The sequence below is a fragment of the Lissotriton helveticus genome, chromosome 8 (assembly GCF_964261635.1).
Source record: "Lissotriton helveticus chromosome 8, aLisHel1.1, whole genome shotgun sequence".
Classification (NCBI taxonomy): domain Eukaryota; kingdom Metazoa; phylum Chordata; class Amphibia; order Caudata; family Salamandridae; genus Lissotriton; species Lissotriton helveticus.
In genome coordinates this window covers 367,023,567-367,037,549 of record NC_136069.1, presented here as the reverse complement: position 1 = coordinate 367,037,549, position 13,983 = coordinate 367,023,567, and the positions used below count along the sequence as shown (strand labels likewise).

Sequence of the window (13,983 nt, the reverse complement as noted above, 5' to 3'; positions counted from 1 at the left end):
CGCCACCGTCGAGGAAATCACCCTGCCCAGCGAATCGCCGGGGTCATAGCCACAACGAAAAGTCAACTTGGCTGCATCCTTCCCTTCAGCAATAGCATGAGAGAGCACTGTCTGGGCTTCCTCCGGACATCGAGGCAGCACAAGCGCTACTCTATCCCACACAGAGTAGGAATAACAGCCCAAGAGGCATGAGGTGTTCACAGACCGCAGCCCTGAACTGGTGGAAGAAAAAATCTTGTTACCAAATTGATCCAGTTTCTTAGATTCCCTTTCCGGTGGTGCGGTAGGGAATGCGCTCGGGGCGCAGAGGCTTGGACAACCAAGCTCTCAGAGGTGGTGTGTAGGGAAAGGAAAAGGGGGTCGCCCGGGGTCGGGATGGCGTTGGGCCACATTCCTATCCACAGGAGCCCCAGGTGCCCAAAAGAACGTCCGAAAGTGCATTGTTAAAAGGAAGCAGCGGTTCCGAAGAGGTAGCTGCCAGCTGAAGCACTTCTGTCAGGAGGTTAGCCCTGACGGCCACTGTAGGGACCTCCAGGTGAAGGGCCTCGGCCGCCGTACGCAACACCACTGCGTAACTTGACCCTCCTCCGTAGCCACGGTAGGAGGTGACAGCATGCCAAGGTCAGGAGAGGTATCAAGACCTCTGGTCATCCCCCAACTCCTCTGCCCAGTCTGGGTCAAACTCACATTGTGCTCTGAGGGTGGTCCTCAGACCCCTCCCAGTTCTCCTCTTCCTCCGAAGGCTGATAAAAAGGCCGAAAATAAGGAGGTTGGACATAGGGATAGAAATCCTCCATCGGCGTTGGAATCGGCGTCGAGTGACGCCGTTCCAGCACTGTAATCACATCGGGCCTGAAACCAGGGGTGGCGTCCTCCGGTGAGCCGGGCGACGTCGGAGGTGTCACAAGGTCAACTGGGATCCAGGCTAGGATCCATGGGGGCCTTGCGGCTAGAACCCCCAGTCGGGCCCGAAGGCGCACCCACGGGGGCCGACGGCCCAAAGAGGCGAGCCATGGCTGACAGAAAATCATGCAGCAAGGCCGGAGTTGCCGACAGACCCGGGAAGGGTGGGTAGGCCGGCAGCGACTGCGTAGGCTCCACAGGAGCTGCGTAGGAGGCAGCATCCGCACCCTCAGCCGCTTTGCGCAACAGGAAGTCAGAGAGCGATGGCGCTTCTTCGACTTCTTGGAACGCTTCGTCTTACCTGGCCCCGAGTGCGAAGACTTCGATCCCGATGAACGATGGTGGTGGCTCTGCGACCTGTCCCTCGAACTCCCATGGGACTGATGCCTTGAGTGGCGCGAAGCCGACTGCTGGACTTCAAGCAACTTTCGGGACTCACCATATATGGGGATTTTAATTACCATTTAGAAAACACAGGACAATGACTTAGCACTCCTTCTTGAGCTCATAACATCTTTGGGATTTGAGCAATTGGTTCAATCTCTAACCCACAACGCCGGCCACACATTGTACGGCATTTTCATCAACCACGACATCTTAGAGATCGAGACTGTTCAGCCCCTCAGCTGGGTGGACCATTGGCTGATTGAGGTCAAAGTCCGCAGTACCCTCCCCACTGCAGTGAAGGAGGATTCTATTCCTAGGTCCATACGCTGTAGACGTTTGAACAAGCTCACAGCCACTAAATGGGAGGCCGCCTTGGTTACGGCCTGTGAGGGAAGGCACACTCCGTTCCCCTCCCCCACGGCTGATGGCTTCCACAACTGGATCAATAAGGCCCTTGACATTGCTGCCTCTTTAAAAACTGCATCACTAGAAGAGCTAAACCATCAGTTCCATGGTTCACAGAAGAGCTCAGACCCCTTAGGCGTGAATGCCGCAGACAAGAACGTAAATGGCGTAGGGACCCCTGCTCTAGGGAAAAGGTTTAGCAGCAATCCCTGCCACAGAAATTCAAGCACTCTATCTTCCAAGTCAAATCCTGTTTCTTTACTGAAAAGATTCTATCTGCAGACAAATCATCTAGTATGCTTTTCAAGCTCAAGGAGATCTGAGCCACCAGGAACACAGTTGCTGACCCCCTCCCAAGATATCTGTGAGAGAGTAGCTACTTACTTTCAGGACCAGGTCCTCAAGATCTTCAAGGAGTTTAGTACTACGGAAACTGAAGATGCTGAGGAGATCACTCAGGACCGCGAGAAGCATGCTCTTACCTCCTTCCCTCAAATACTGCTAAAGTTCTCTTAATGGGCCACATATCCGGCGCACCATCAGATCCCTGTATGCCCTCCATACTTAAACTGGTTCCTGACCCTGTAGCTAACTTTCTGTGCAAGGTAATGAACAACAGTCACCTATCCGGGAGTTACCCGGCTACCTGGAAGGAGGCTATTGTCTCAGCACTCATTAAAAAACCTAACGCCGACCCCTCAGAACTGGAAAACTATCGCCCTATCTTCCTTCTCCCCACCCCGCTAAAATTGTGGAGAAATTCATCAACACCGAACTGCTGAATCATGTTGAGTCCCAGAAGAGCTTAGACCACTCACAGAATGGGTTCCACGCCGGTCACAGCACTGAGTCTGCCCTTATTGCAGCCACTGACCATATACGCATGCAGGTGGATCAGAGAGGATCGGCAGTGTTGATTATGCTCGACCTGTCGGCGGCTTTCGATACCGTCTCCCCGACGCGCATGGTTCAGCGTCTGCAGGAAGTGGGAGTTATGGGTAAAGCCATGCAGCTCCTCCATTCTTTTATGTCAGGGAGAACGCACATCGCTAGCTGCAGAGGTTTTAGAGCTAGGGACTTCAGCAGTCCTTGTGGGGTCCCTCAGGGCTCCTCACTGAGCCCCACGCTATTTAACATTTATGTGACCCCCCCTGGCTGAGCTGGTGAGATCATTTGGTTTCCAGGTGATCTCTTATGTGGACAACACAAAGATCATTGTCTCCATCTCTAAGGATTTACAATTTGTTGCTGAGAGATTCAACCAGTCATGGCAAGCATTATCTGCTGGATGAAGGGTAACTCCCTTAAGATGAACGCTGATTAGACGGAGATATTGGTTTTTGTCTTACAGAACCCCATCTCGATATGTGCCAGGTGGCCGGCAGACTGTGGTCCCCTTCCAGCTAAGACAGCAAAAAATCTAGGGGTCATTTTTTATGAGGCTTTGACCTTCCATGCTCAGGTCAACCGTACGGTCAGCATGTGTTTCTATATCTTAAAGATCCTTAGAAAGGTGTTACCGTTTATCACGCCTGAACTGAATCGGTCCACTATCATTGCACTTATCACCTCCCGGCTTGATTACTGCAATGCTCTATACCTTAACATCAATGCAACCTCTCTGAACAAGCTTCAGGTTGTTCAGAACACAGCAGCAAGGTTTACCCTCAACATTCCAAAGCAACAATCTGCCAGAGAGGGGATGTGTGCCTTTCACTGGCTTCCCATTAGGAAATGCATCTCCTTCAAGGTTCTGAGCACGGTATATAAGGTTGTGCATAGTAAAGCCTCGCCGCAGTTGAAAATCATGTTCCAATGGTATACCCCCGGGCGGGTTATGAGATCCTCTTCCCAGAAAAAATGTATCTCTCCAAGATACCGCAGGGTTAGGCTCCTTCTCGGTAGCGGCCACCAAACTCTGGAACTCACTGCCTTCCCCCATTACCAATGCAGAATCTCTTCCGGCTTTTAGAAAGTTGCTGAAAACATGGCGATTCTCATCCTGGTTGGCTGTCTTACGCTTGTCTCCTCACCGTCTGCCTAGCACTTTGACACTCCTGGGTATAAGTGCGCTTTATAAATGCTCTCCTATCCTATCCAACAAGGGCCCTCTTATGGCATCTATCCTGATATCTGCGCCAATTAAATGTTTAGCCCCAGCTTTTGAGGTCAGGCAGTCTACCTACGGACCCTGGGCATGAGCTTCCCACAAGGACAGTGGTCTTTGGTGCCACCTCGACATTCTCTACCTCTTTTGGTCAGGGGGACTTGAGCCAGGAATGAAAGTTGCAAAATTTTGAAATGGGCCAAACTCTTCACCCTCCTCAGTGCTGAAGAGATCTTCCTTCTTGAAGATATCTAGGGGCGTAAAATGCATAGTGCCCCGGCGAAGCAACAGGCATGTGCACCCGCTTGGAGTGGCCTGGGGACACTATGGTATTGAGGAGGGGGGCATAGACGCTTGTGCAGCCCCTTCTGTAATACTGACGGCTCTACCTTCAGCGGACATTCCCTCATTTGCATGGAGGTGGGGTCCATGCAAATGAGGGAATCACTTTCCATCTGGGAGCAGAGACAAACAGAAATTGGGAGGCGTACTGTCAGACCTCCAAATGTCCAAGCCAAACACTAGATGGCAGGACTATGCAGAGCATGTGAAGCTACAAACATACATGCAAGGAATAAAACCGAATTCAAAAGATGAGGAATCTGCAGTTAGAAGTGGGACAAAGGTTTTTTTTGTTCTAATTAAGCTTAGGTACGCCTACATTTGGTGCAGCTGAGGATAAGAGGCAGTTAGGCTAATTTGGACTAGATTAATAATGTGTGAGGCTTTCTCGGGGGAGGTCATAGTTTATTGGATTTTATTATTTTGCTGATTTGACTTAAAACCATGTTTCTCTGCTTCCTCTTTCGAGCTCCTAGAATGCCACTATGTTATTTTATCTAAAGAGGTTAGCCTGTGTGATGTTAGGCATTGGAAATGGTATGCTGATTGGGTTAGGATCTCTTGTATTATACTTGTTGTCTGCCCTAATGTGACTGACATATTAATACACTGATTTAGCATTAATTGGTTCACCAGATATTCTCTCTATAGCTTTTATAAGAATGGTTTCCCCTTAACAGTTTCCAAACATTCAGTGGGCTTTTTAAGTTACTAGGTACACTATACAAAATATAGCATCAATTTTAACAAGGACATACAAATAGAAGGTTGAATTACTCTAGATTAGCTTAGCTGGAGTTACATGGTAGGAGTTTGAAGACACAGCTTACTGACTTAACACCAAAGATTTGTGGGGTTTTTCACTCAAGCACACAGATTGTACCATTAAATTTAAGGCAAATGCCTCACGGTGACTGTGCAATTATCTCTATACTGCCAAATTTTCTGCAAAGATCGGAGTACAGCTGGTATTTCAGATGAACTTTCAATTATTTACACTTTTACAACAAGACACAAAAATAAGTTTCCTACCTGATGGACTCTGTATCAATATGTACAGGGGCTATCCGCTCTAGAAGAAACTTGATCATTTCCAGAAAAGGATTTGTAGGTTGCTTCGGATTCCCCAACTTCTTCGTAATATCACGCTGCAATATATATTTATATGTATAAACACTCTATTTGAACTTGCCGTGACTGTTATGCTAATATGCCAAACTTAATTTTTACTACCTTAGCGCTAAGATTCTTGAGGTGCCTTTTTTACCATCCATTTCTAATATGGCTCAGGATAAAGCGTGGCAAGAAGAATATGCATTGCTTACCAGAGAAAAGGTATTTAATGCATGCCCCCAAAGAAGCCTATCAAAACTATCTTCATTTTAGACCAAGAGATATTTTCTGGCTAGTTGCACCAACCATTTTAAACCACAACACTTGGTAAGTCACATCTGAAGGTGGTGGGTTACACTAGAAAGGGAAATCTTACTTACCCTGCAATCATCTGTTCGTCGCTGTAGATTCCCATGCTCTGCATACTCCTGCCATCTAGTGTTGGCCTCGGATGTTTTCAGGTTGTATTTCCTCAAATAAGTATTTCGAGTCACAAGGTATATGGCGACTCCTCCCTTAATTAGCAATGCGCATGGGCATCAACTCCATGTTAGATCATTTTTCGTACAGCAGGTGAGAGTAGTATGGAGTGGAGAGTAAATGCAGTGTGGCACATAGGAGGATTGCAAAAGGAATCCAGTTAATGAAAAGAAGAGAAATCTGTGACTAGAGCCACACACTTTTGGGGAGGAGGGTCGGCGCATGCGAGTCTACAGCATCACACGCTACAAACTGATTCTTACAGGGTAGTAGCATTTTCTGTTCAGGGCATATATTGATGTAAATACACATGCTCTGCATAAGCTTTACTGCAGGGCAGCGGTGGCTAGCATGTGAATGATGTAAATGTCTGAAATAAAGTCCTTAAGACTGTTTGGCCAACCATTGCCTGTCTAGGATATGCACACAATAGTGCTTTGTGAAAGTGCTCATCCGGGAGGGGTAGCCGCCCTGTATAGCGACACATAAGCTCATAAAGGGATGGTACACGGCAGTGGTACTGGACAGCCAGACGTGTGCAGATATTATTGGGCAGCACATCTATCTGCGATAAATCAAGGTATATACAGTCCCCGTGATGACCCGGGTTATAGCATGGACCGATTGCTTCTCCCCAATGGCAGTTACGTGAATGTATAAACCAATTTAAAAAAGATGCATTTGACAGCCCCACCGATCACGCAGTCCGAACATGGCATACTGGGGGGGGGAGGCAGGGACGATTACACAGGTCATCCCGTTATGGGACCCAGATAAATTGGGCAACCTGAGAAACACCAAGGGTTTCAATAAATAGGACATGATAGGAATCTAGAGGGTGGGAGACCTGTGTAAAAGGGAGGAGATTGTCCCCATCGCGCAAAAGGAGTTCGAACTTGCATACACAAAACACTTCAGGTATTTGCAAATATGTCATGCACTACTGGCAGTTATCCCTATGGGAGAATCTCTTGCAGAGTCCACCCCATTTGAAGACAGAATCCTTGATGGGAATACGCCCCAGAAAGCCATTTCACTGACTTACCAAAAGTGAATTAACATGCCTGATCCCCTCATGCGGTTGCATAACAATGGAACGTGGATGTAGAGGGCATGGAGGACGAGGACTGGCAGACGGCCCCGATATCACCCCGGGAGGTGGCGATCTCATCTAGATTTAGACTAGTGCAGCTCAAGGTTCTGCACAGAGTGTACTTAACTGGCCCAGCGTTTGTAAAAATGGGATTCAGAAAGGACCCTGGCTGTGTGAGAGTGCGCGGACGGGATTGTACATTTATTCTTATTTGGGAATGCGTATACATCCAAGGCTACTGGTCTGCGGTGACTCAATGCATGGCAGAGGTTCTGGGACCCCGGATTGAGCATAAGACAGGGCTATGTCTCCTGAATTTTTGGGAACCCACTGACCTTCGCTGTAAGGAACAGATATGGGTGACACTGGGAATGACAGAAGCGAAACGAAACATAGCCAGACTATGGGGCACAAAAGAGGTACCAACGCTCACAGCATGGAAAAAAGATCTATTATGGTGTATGTTGACTGAGAAAACAGTATACGAATCGAGGGGCTGTCCGAGGAAGTTGACACAAATATGGCGTAAATGGAATGAATACAGGTGAAACATTTGTGAACCAATGCAAGCGACCCGCCATATGCCCATTGCTACGGACTGAGTAGATAACTTCCAAACCTTATGTTAGAGACGGGTTAGATAGAATTGGGTGGGAGGTTTGATATACGTATTCATCAATGTATGCTCAGCTCAAAGAAATGTCTTGAGATTTGTTCTATGGTTTTATTGTCATCAATAAAAAAATATATATTTTTTTAAATAATGCTTAGTGAAGGTCTGTAGGGCTGACCAAGTGGCTGCTTTACATATCTTAGCAAGGGTGATGTTTCCTAAAAAGGAACAGTTGCAGTCATCGTGCATGTAAATTACCCACTGCGCGGGATCTTTTCACTTTGTGATAGCAGGTCTGGGAGCATATTACTGTGCACATAGCGACGCCCACTTTGGATATAGGATGACCCTTATGAGGTTTAGCAAAGGCTACAAACAACTGGTCTGCTTTACAAAAGGCTTAGCCCTATCAATGTAATACAGGAGAGCACAACTGACATCTAAAGTGTAAAGCGCTCTTTGGTATAGAGGCTGGCTGGGGAGAAAAAGACTGGAAGCTCTATAGTACAGCTGATGGAAAAGGTAAACAACCTTGTGGAGGAACTTGGGGTGAGTTTGGAGTATTCCCTATCTTTGTGGAACTTAAAGGAAATGTTCTTTGAGCATAGGGTCCTGGAACTCACATTACCATGCCTAAAAGAAGCTATGGTCACAAGAAAGACTACTTTCCACGAGTGATATTGGAAAGGGAAAGAGTGTAACGGCTCAAAAGGAGGTCCCATGAGTCTAGTTAAGACTATGTTAAGATTCCATAATGCAGCAGTGGGGACCTTAGGAGGGATGACTCGTATGCTGGTATGCAAAAAAGGGAGGCATGTTCTCTATTTTGCACGTAGGAAGCTATGGCCGCAAAATGAAGCGGCACTGAAGTGTAGGCGAGGCCTGCATTCTGTAGATGAAGCAGGAAGCATAATGTCCTGGACTGCCAGTTTAAGTGAATCCAGGTGTTTTGAGAAGCAGTAATGCGTCGCTAGATTGATCCGCTTGGGATCTTGCTTCTTGAACTGGACTTGGCTTGTAGGGAGACGGTCAGGCCTGTTTGGGGGCTTCCCATGGGGACTGATCAACATCTGTGGCAATATCGATTACCAGCCCTGTCTGGCCCAGGCAGGGGCTACGAGGATGAGAGTCGACATCATAGTTGTCCCATGGGTCATCAGTGAGCACTTGATCGAACAGTGCATTAGAAGGGCTAATGGGGGGCAAGGGTGGCTGCCTTTCCATTCAGAAAAGTAAGGATCATGCTCTGATGACTGTGGAGTAGGTGGCTGAGTTGAGGAAGGTGGTGGTGGAGGAGGAAGTGGTGAAAGTGAAGGAGATGGTAGAGGCGAAGGAGGTATCTATGGGAGAGAATTGTCCCCGAGTTTCTTATGCCTGGGAGAGATTCCATAGCAGGCTCATCCTCGAACACAAAGTCTCTTCACACATGAGAGGCAGTTTTATGGAGATATTTCCCATCAGGGAATGGATAAACAGCCATTCTGCTTCATATTCAACTCCTCCTGGAACATCTGAAGAATGGACTGATTCGAGTTGTCGGGGTCCGCAGTTGAAAGGGGCTTCGACACAGACAATGTCTTTGACCCTGGATGGAGTCTTCAGAGCATATTAAGTTTGATGCCAAGGGTTGCTTCAAAGGTATGTTTGTTGTTGGTACGAAGGCTCTTCACCCTTGAAGACCTTTGAAGTATTTGGGGCTTGACGGCCACGGAGGGTTGACGCCTGTGGATAGGAGCACTGCGCGCTCCCAGGCCTTTGACAAGAGCCACCCAGAGCACAAGATGGATAGAAGAGGAGCCTCCAGGTATTATTCCTCTGGATCTAGGTTAGAAGAGAAGACTACCTCTGGGCTAGGCGGTGGCTGTTGGGGAGTGGTGCCAGAAAGACAGACATGCTAACACACTTTTGCGTCAGGCAAGTTATGTTCCTTAAAGGGGTCAGGGGAGTCTTCGGAGGCCTGCTGCAGCATCCTCTGGTGTGCTCAACTTCTTTCCCGTCAACAGCAACGCCCACTGTGTCATTGAGTAAGGAGGAGAGGCAGAGGTTAAACAGGTCTTGTCTGTCAGTCTATATGATCTTCGCGTAGCACTGGGGACAGAACTGGAAGCACATCTTTTATATCCCCTTGTGTGCATTCTCCGTGATGAAGTTATCACAAAATAAAAGATGAGGGGTATGCGACCAAAAGGGCGACCCAAGGCCCTGACTGCCAAGAGTTGATCGCAGTCTCCCGGAAAGAAAAAGTTGAGCAACGTGGGCAATGAAGGCTTTTTTCACCAGTGTCGGAGTCAAATTGACAAGTTGGGCCAAAATGAGAGCGCAAGGAACATGCCTAACTAGAAGCCTCAGAATTACAAGTCAGAACCTCATGGTGAAAAAAAAAACCAATCGAACATGGAGTTTGTGCCAATAATCACTACCAACTAAGGGGGGAGTCACCATATACCTTGCGACTCAAAAGACATCTTTGAAGAAAAACAGCCTGCAAACGTCCGGGCATACAATAGATGGCAGGAGTACGCAGAGCATGTTTACCTATAGCAGCATATGCAACAAATAAGTATGTAACATTCCCTGTCTCCTAATGGTAACAAATGAGAAAATGGAAATTAATAGTTACTGTCATACAGTGGTTCTTAACCTTTTGACTTCTGTGGACTCCGCTTAATCATTACTAGAATCTGATAATCACAGAATCTTGGGCCCCCACTGAGTGATCATTGGAATTCCCAGACCCCAGTCTAAGCAATTTCAATGATTGGAACTGCAAAACAATACCCAGAATTATGGAAACAAGCATTCAACAAACAAACAAGTGACAAAATAGGTTTTAATATTTAAAAATGCAAAAAAGTAAAAACAAACAAAAATAAAAATGTTTATTTTAATGGGTATGTTGGAACTAAATTAAATTGAGGCCACCCCCCCCCCCCCCCATCAAAACTGTTTCGGTTTGATGCACTTGTGCTGCTCCTATGAGTCAATCTGAGGATACCAACTTAATTTTTAGCCTCCAATTTCAAATTCCTTTACAGAACATTTTTAAACTTTCAATGTTGCTTCTTTATTAATATACACTTTAATATTCTATTAATATTAATGAATTTTCTATGCAGTCACAAACCCCCTGTGGTGGTGTCCACAGGTTAAGAAATGCTGCTGTAATACTTTGTTCTCATAATTATAATTATACTAGCAAAAAATAAACAAGCATTGGCAAAGTCAATAGGTCTTGCCTATACAAGAGGTATAGGCTTTGGCAATGTGTTTTGTCATGTTGTACACCAGTGTGGCTGCTGTTCAGCATGGCTAAAAGTGGCGTAGAGTGTCACAGAGTGGATTTGTTGGAGTAGTGTCACAGAGTGGATTTGTTGCAGTAGAGTATCACAGAGTGGATTTGTTAGAGTAGAGGATCACAGAGTGTCGTAAAGGAATAGGGGAAGTAGAGGTCAGTGGCAGAGGTCAGTGGCAGAGCGTGTCAAGAGGTCCGTGGCAGAGCGTGTCAAGAGGTCCGTGGCAGAGCGTGTCAAGAGGTCCGTGGCAGAGCGTGTCAAGAGGTCCGTGGCAGAGCGTGTCAAGAGGTCCGTGGCAGAGCGTGTCAAGAGGTCCGGGGCAGAGCGTGTCAAGAGGTCCGGGGCAGAGCGTGTCAAGAGGTTCGTGGCAGAGAGTGTCAAGAGGTCCGTGGCAGAGCGTGTCAAGAGGTCCGTCGCAGAGAGTGTCAAGTGTTCCGTGGCAGAGTGTGTCAAGTGTTCCGTGGCAGAGTGTGTCAAGTGTTCCGTGGCAGAGTGTGTCAAGTGTTCCGTGGCAGTGTGTCAAGTGTTCCGTGGCAGAGTGTGTCAAGTGTTCCGTGGCAGAGTGTGTCAAGTGTTCCGTGGCAGAGTGTGTCAAGTGTTCCGTGGCAAAGTGTGTCAAGTGTTCCGTGGCAGAGTGTGTCAAGTGTTCCGTGGCAGAGTGTGTCAAGCGTTCAGTGGCAGAGTGTGTCAAGCGTTCAGTGGCAGAGTGTGTCAAGCGTTCAGTGGTAGAGTTCAGTGGCGTGTCATGAGTTTGGTGGTTTATCAAGAGTTCTGTGGCAGAGAGCAGTGGTTTGTCAGAATTCAGTGACACAGTGGAGTAGAGTGGAGTGGCGTAGAGTGGAGTGGCGTAGAGTGGAGTGGCGTAGAGTGGAGTGGCGTAGAGTGGAGTGGCGTAGAGTGGAGTGGCGTAGAGTGGAGTGGCGTAGACTGGAGTGGCGTAGACTGGAGTGGCGTAGACTGGAGTGGCGTAGACTGGAGTGGCGTAGACTGGAGTGGCGTAGAGTGGAGTGGCGTAGAGTGGAGTGGCGTAGACTGGAGTGGCGTAGAGTGGAGTGGCGTAGAGTGGAGTGGCGTAGAGTGGAGTGGCGTAGAATGGAATTGCATAGAATGGAGTGGCATAGAATGGAGGCGAATAGGGTGGAGTGGTTTGATGTAGTGGAGCGGATTGGGCTGGAGTAGATTGGGGTAGAGTGGGTAGGATTGAGTGGGTGGACTGGTAGGGTGGAATGAAATGGGGTGCAGTGGATTGGACTGGGGTGGATTAGATTGGTTTCAGTGGGTGGGTGGATTGGCTTGTGATGGTAGTGTACTGCATTAGAGTAGGATGGTTTGGAGTGGGGTAAAATGGAGAGGGTGGATTGGGGTAAAATGGAGAGGGTGGATTGGGGTGAAATGGAGAGGGGTGGATTGGAGTGGAGTGGGTGGATTGGAGTGCGGTAGACCGGATGAATTAGACTGCAGTGTTGTGGACTGAACTGTGGTGAGGTGGATTGGAGTGAGTTGGATTCGGGCGGTTTAGAAGGAGGTGGATTGGAGTGGGATGGGATGGGATGGGATGGGCTGGGATGGGATGGAAAGGAATGGAGTGGGGTGGATTAAATTGTAGTGAGTTGGAAATATTTGGCGTGAGGTGTTTTGGATTGAGTGGGGTTGATTTGATTGTACTGGATTGGGGTAGGGGGGACTGGTTGGGGGTAGGCTGACTCAATTGAGCTGGATTGAACTGGGGTGGATTGGATTGGAGTGGGGTGGGGTATTTTGGATTGTTTTGGACTGGAGAAGGGCAGATTGTTTTGAACTGGAGAAGGCCAGATTGTTTTGGACTGGAGAGTGGCAGATTGTTTTGGACAGGAGAGGGCCAGATTGTTTTGGACTGGAGAGGGGCAGATTGTTTTGGACTGGAGAGGGGCAGATTGTTTTGGACAGGAGAGGGGCAGATTGTTTTGGACAGGAGAGGGGCAGATTGTTTTGGACAGGAGAGGGGCAGATTGTTTTGGATAGGAGAGGGGCAGATTGTTTTGGATTGGAGTAGGGTGAATTCTTTTTCGCCTACTGCAAAGCGCAACCCCAGCCCAAGTGCAGCTGGAATTTGGCCTGTTAAACCAAGTGTTAATACAACACGGTCCTTTACTTAATTATATGTCACTACTGAAGCGGTCTGATCAGTCGACACTGCACGCTGAAAGAAATTCGAATGGCAACACCAAAAACAGTTTGATGCAGGCTTTCGATAAGGTTGTGAATGACCTGGAGGCTAATGAACTCTGGGAATCCACACTCCCGCATGCCCTCTTCAAAACATCTTTAAACAAGCAAATAAAGAAAATCGCATGGATGAGGGACAGATTGTTTAGGATTGGAGTGGGGCAGATTGTTTTGGATTGAGTGGGGCAGATTGGAGTGGAGCAGGCTATTTTGGACTGGAGTGGAGCAGATTAGAGTGGTGCAGATTGTTCTGGATTGGAGTGGGGTGGATGCATTGTAGTGAGGCAGATTGTTTTGGATTGGACTAGGATAGATTGTTTTAAATTGGAGTGGTGCAGATAGGAGTAGGGTGGGATGGGAGGACTGGAGTGTGGTGTGGTGTGGTATTGTCGTGTATTTCTATAGGTTCTGAATCAGTCCCCCTATTCCTGACCCTATTCTGGTTAAACTAACTATCAAGTTAACTAACAGTCAGCCCATGAGGCAAGAAAACCCCCATGATGCAGATACCGTTATCTGACGCAGTCACACTACGGCACAGGAACGTGTTATCTGATTAGGTCATAACGCTTGAGATCTAATTAGACAAGCGACATTCCTCCAGCCCCTGATAAGGCATACGACGTTCTCATAACAAATCAAACCTATGACAACCTGGATAATCCGTGCGGCCATTGTTTTGATTTCACAGAGAACTTTAGTAAAGAATGTGCTAACGAGCAAGTCGTATGACATCTTTATTGACGTACCTATGTCCATCCTTACGTCAATCTCGGCACCTTTAAGGTATAAATATTGCCGACCTTGCCCTATGCAAACACACGCGTGGTGACAAGACGGAGCAGCCATACTTGCCGAAGCCGAGAGCAGAAGCAGACCCCGCAGGCAGCAGCCCCGCCTTCCTGACGCGCTGAGAGACGCGCTGCTATCTCAAGCCGAGAGACCCAGCACCGGCGCTTCTGGGCAGCCCTCGCAGGCAGCCTGGAATATCGAGAGCAGAGAAAGAGATACCATTCCTCATTTCATCCTAACTTCCAGGTAC

General features: G+C 47.8%; 1 protein-coding gene across 2 annotated transcripts in view; it reads right to left on the bottom strand.

Annotated features, from left to right (window-relative positions):
* Window positions 1-13,983, bottom strand: part of PDS5B (PDS5 cohesin associated factor B) — a 772,752-nt gene that overhangs the window by 380,637 nt on the left and 378,132 nt on the right. For both annotated transcript variants that reach the window (XM_078657163.1, XM_078657161.1), the window contains exon 17: window positions 5,177-5,292. In XM_078657163.1, coding sequence (XP_078513289.1) covers window positions 5,177-5,292 — 116 coding nt within the window. The remainder of the gene's footprint in view (window positions 1-5,176; window positions 5,293-13,983) is intronic.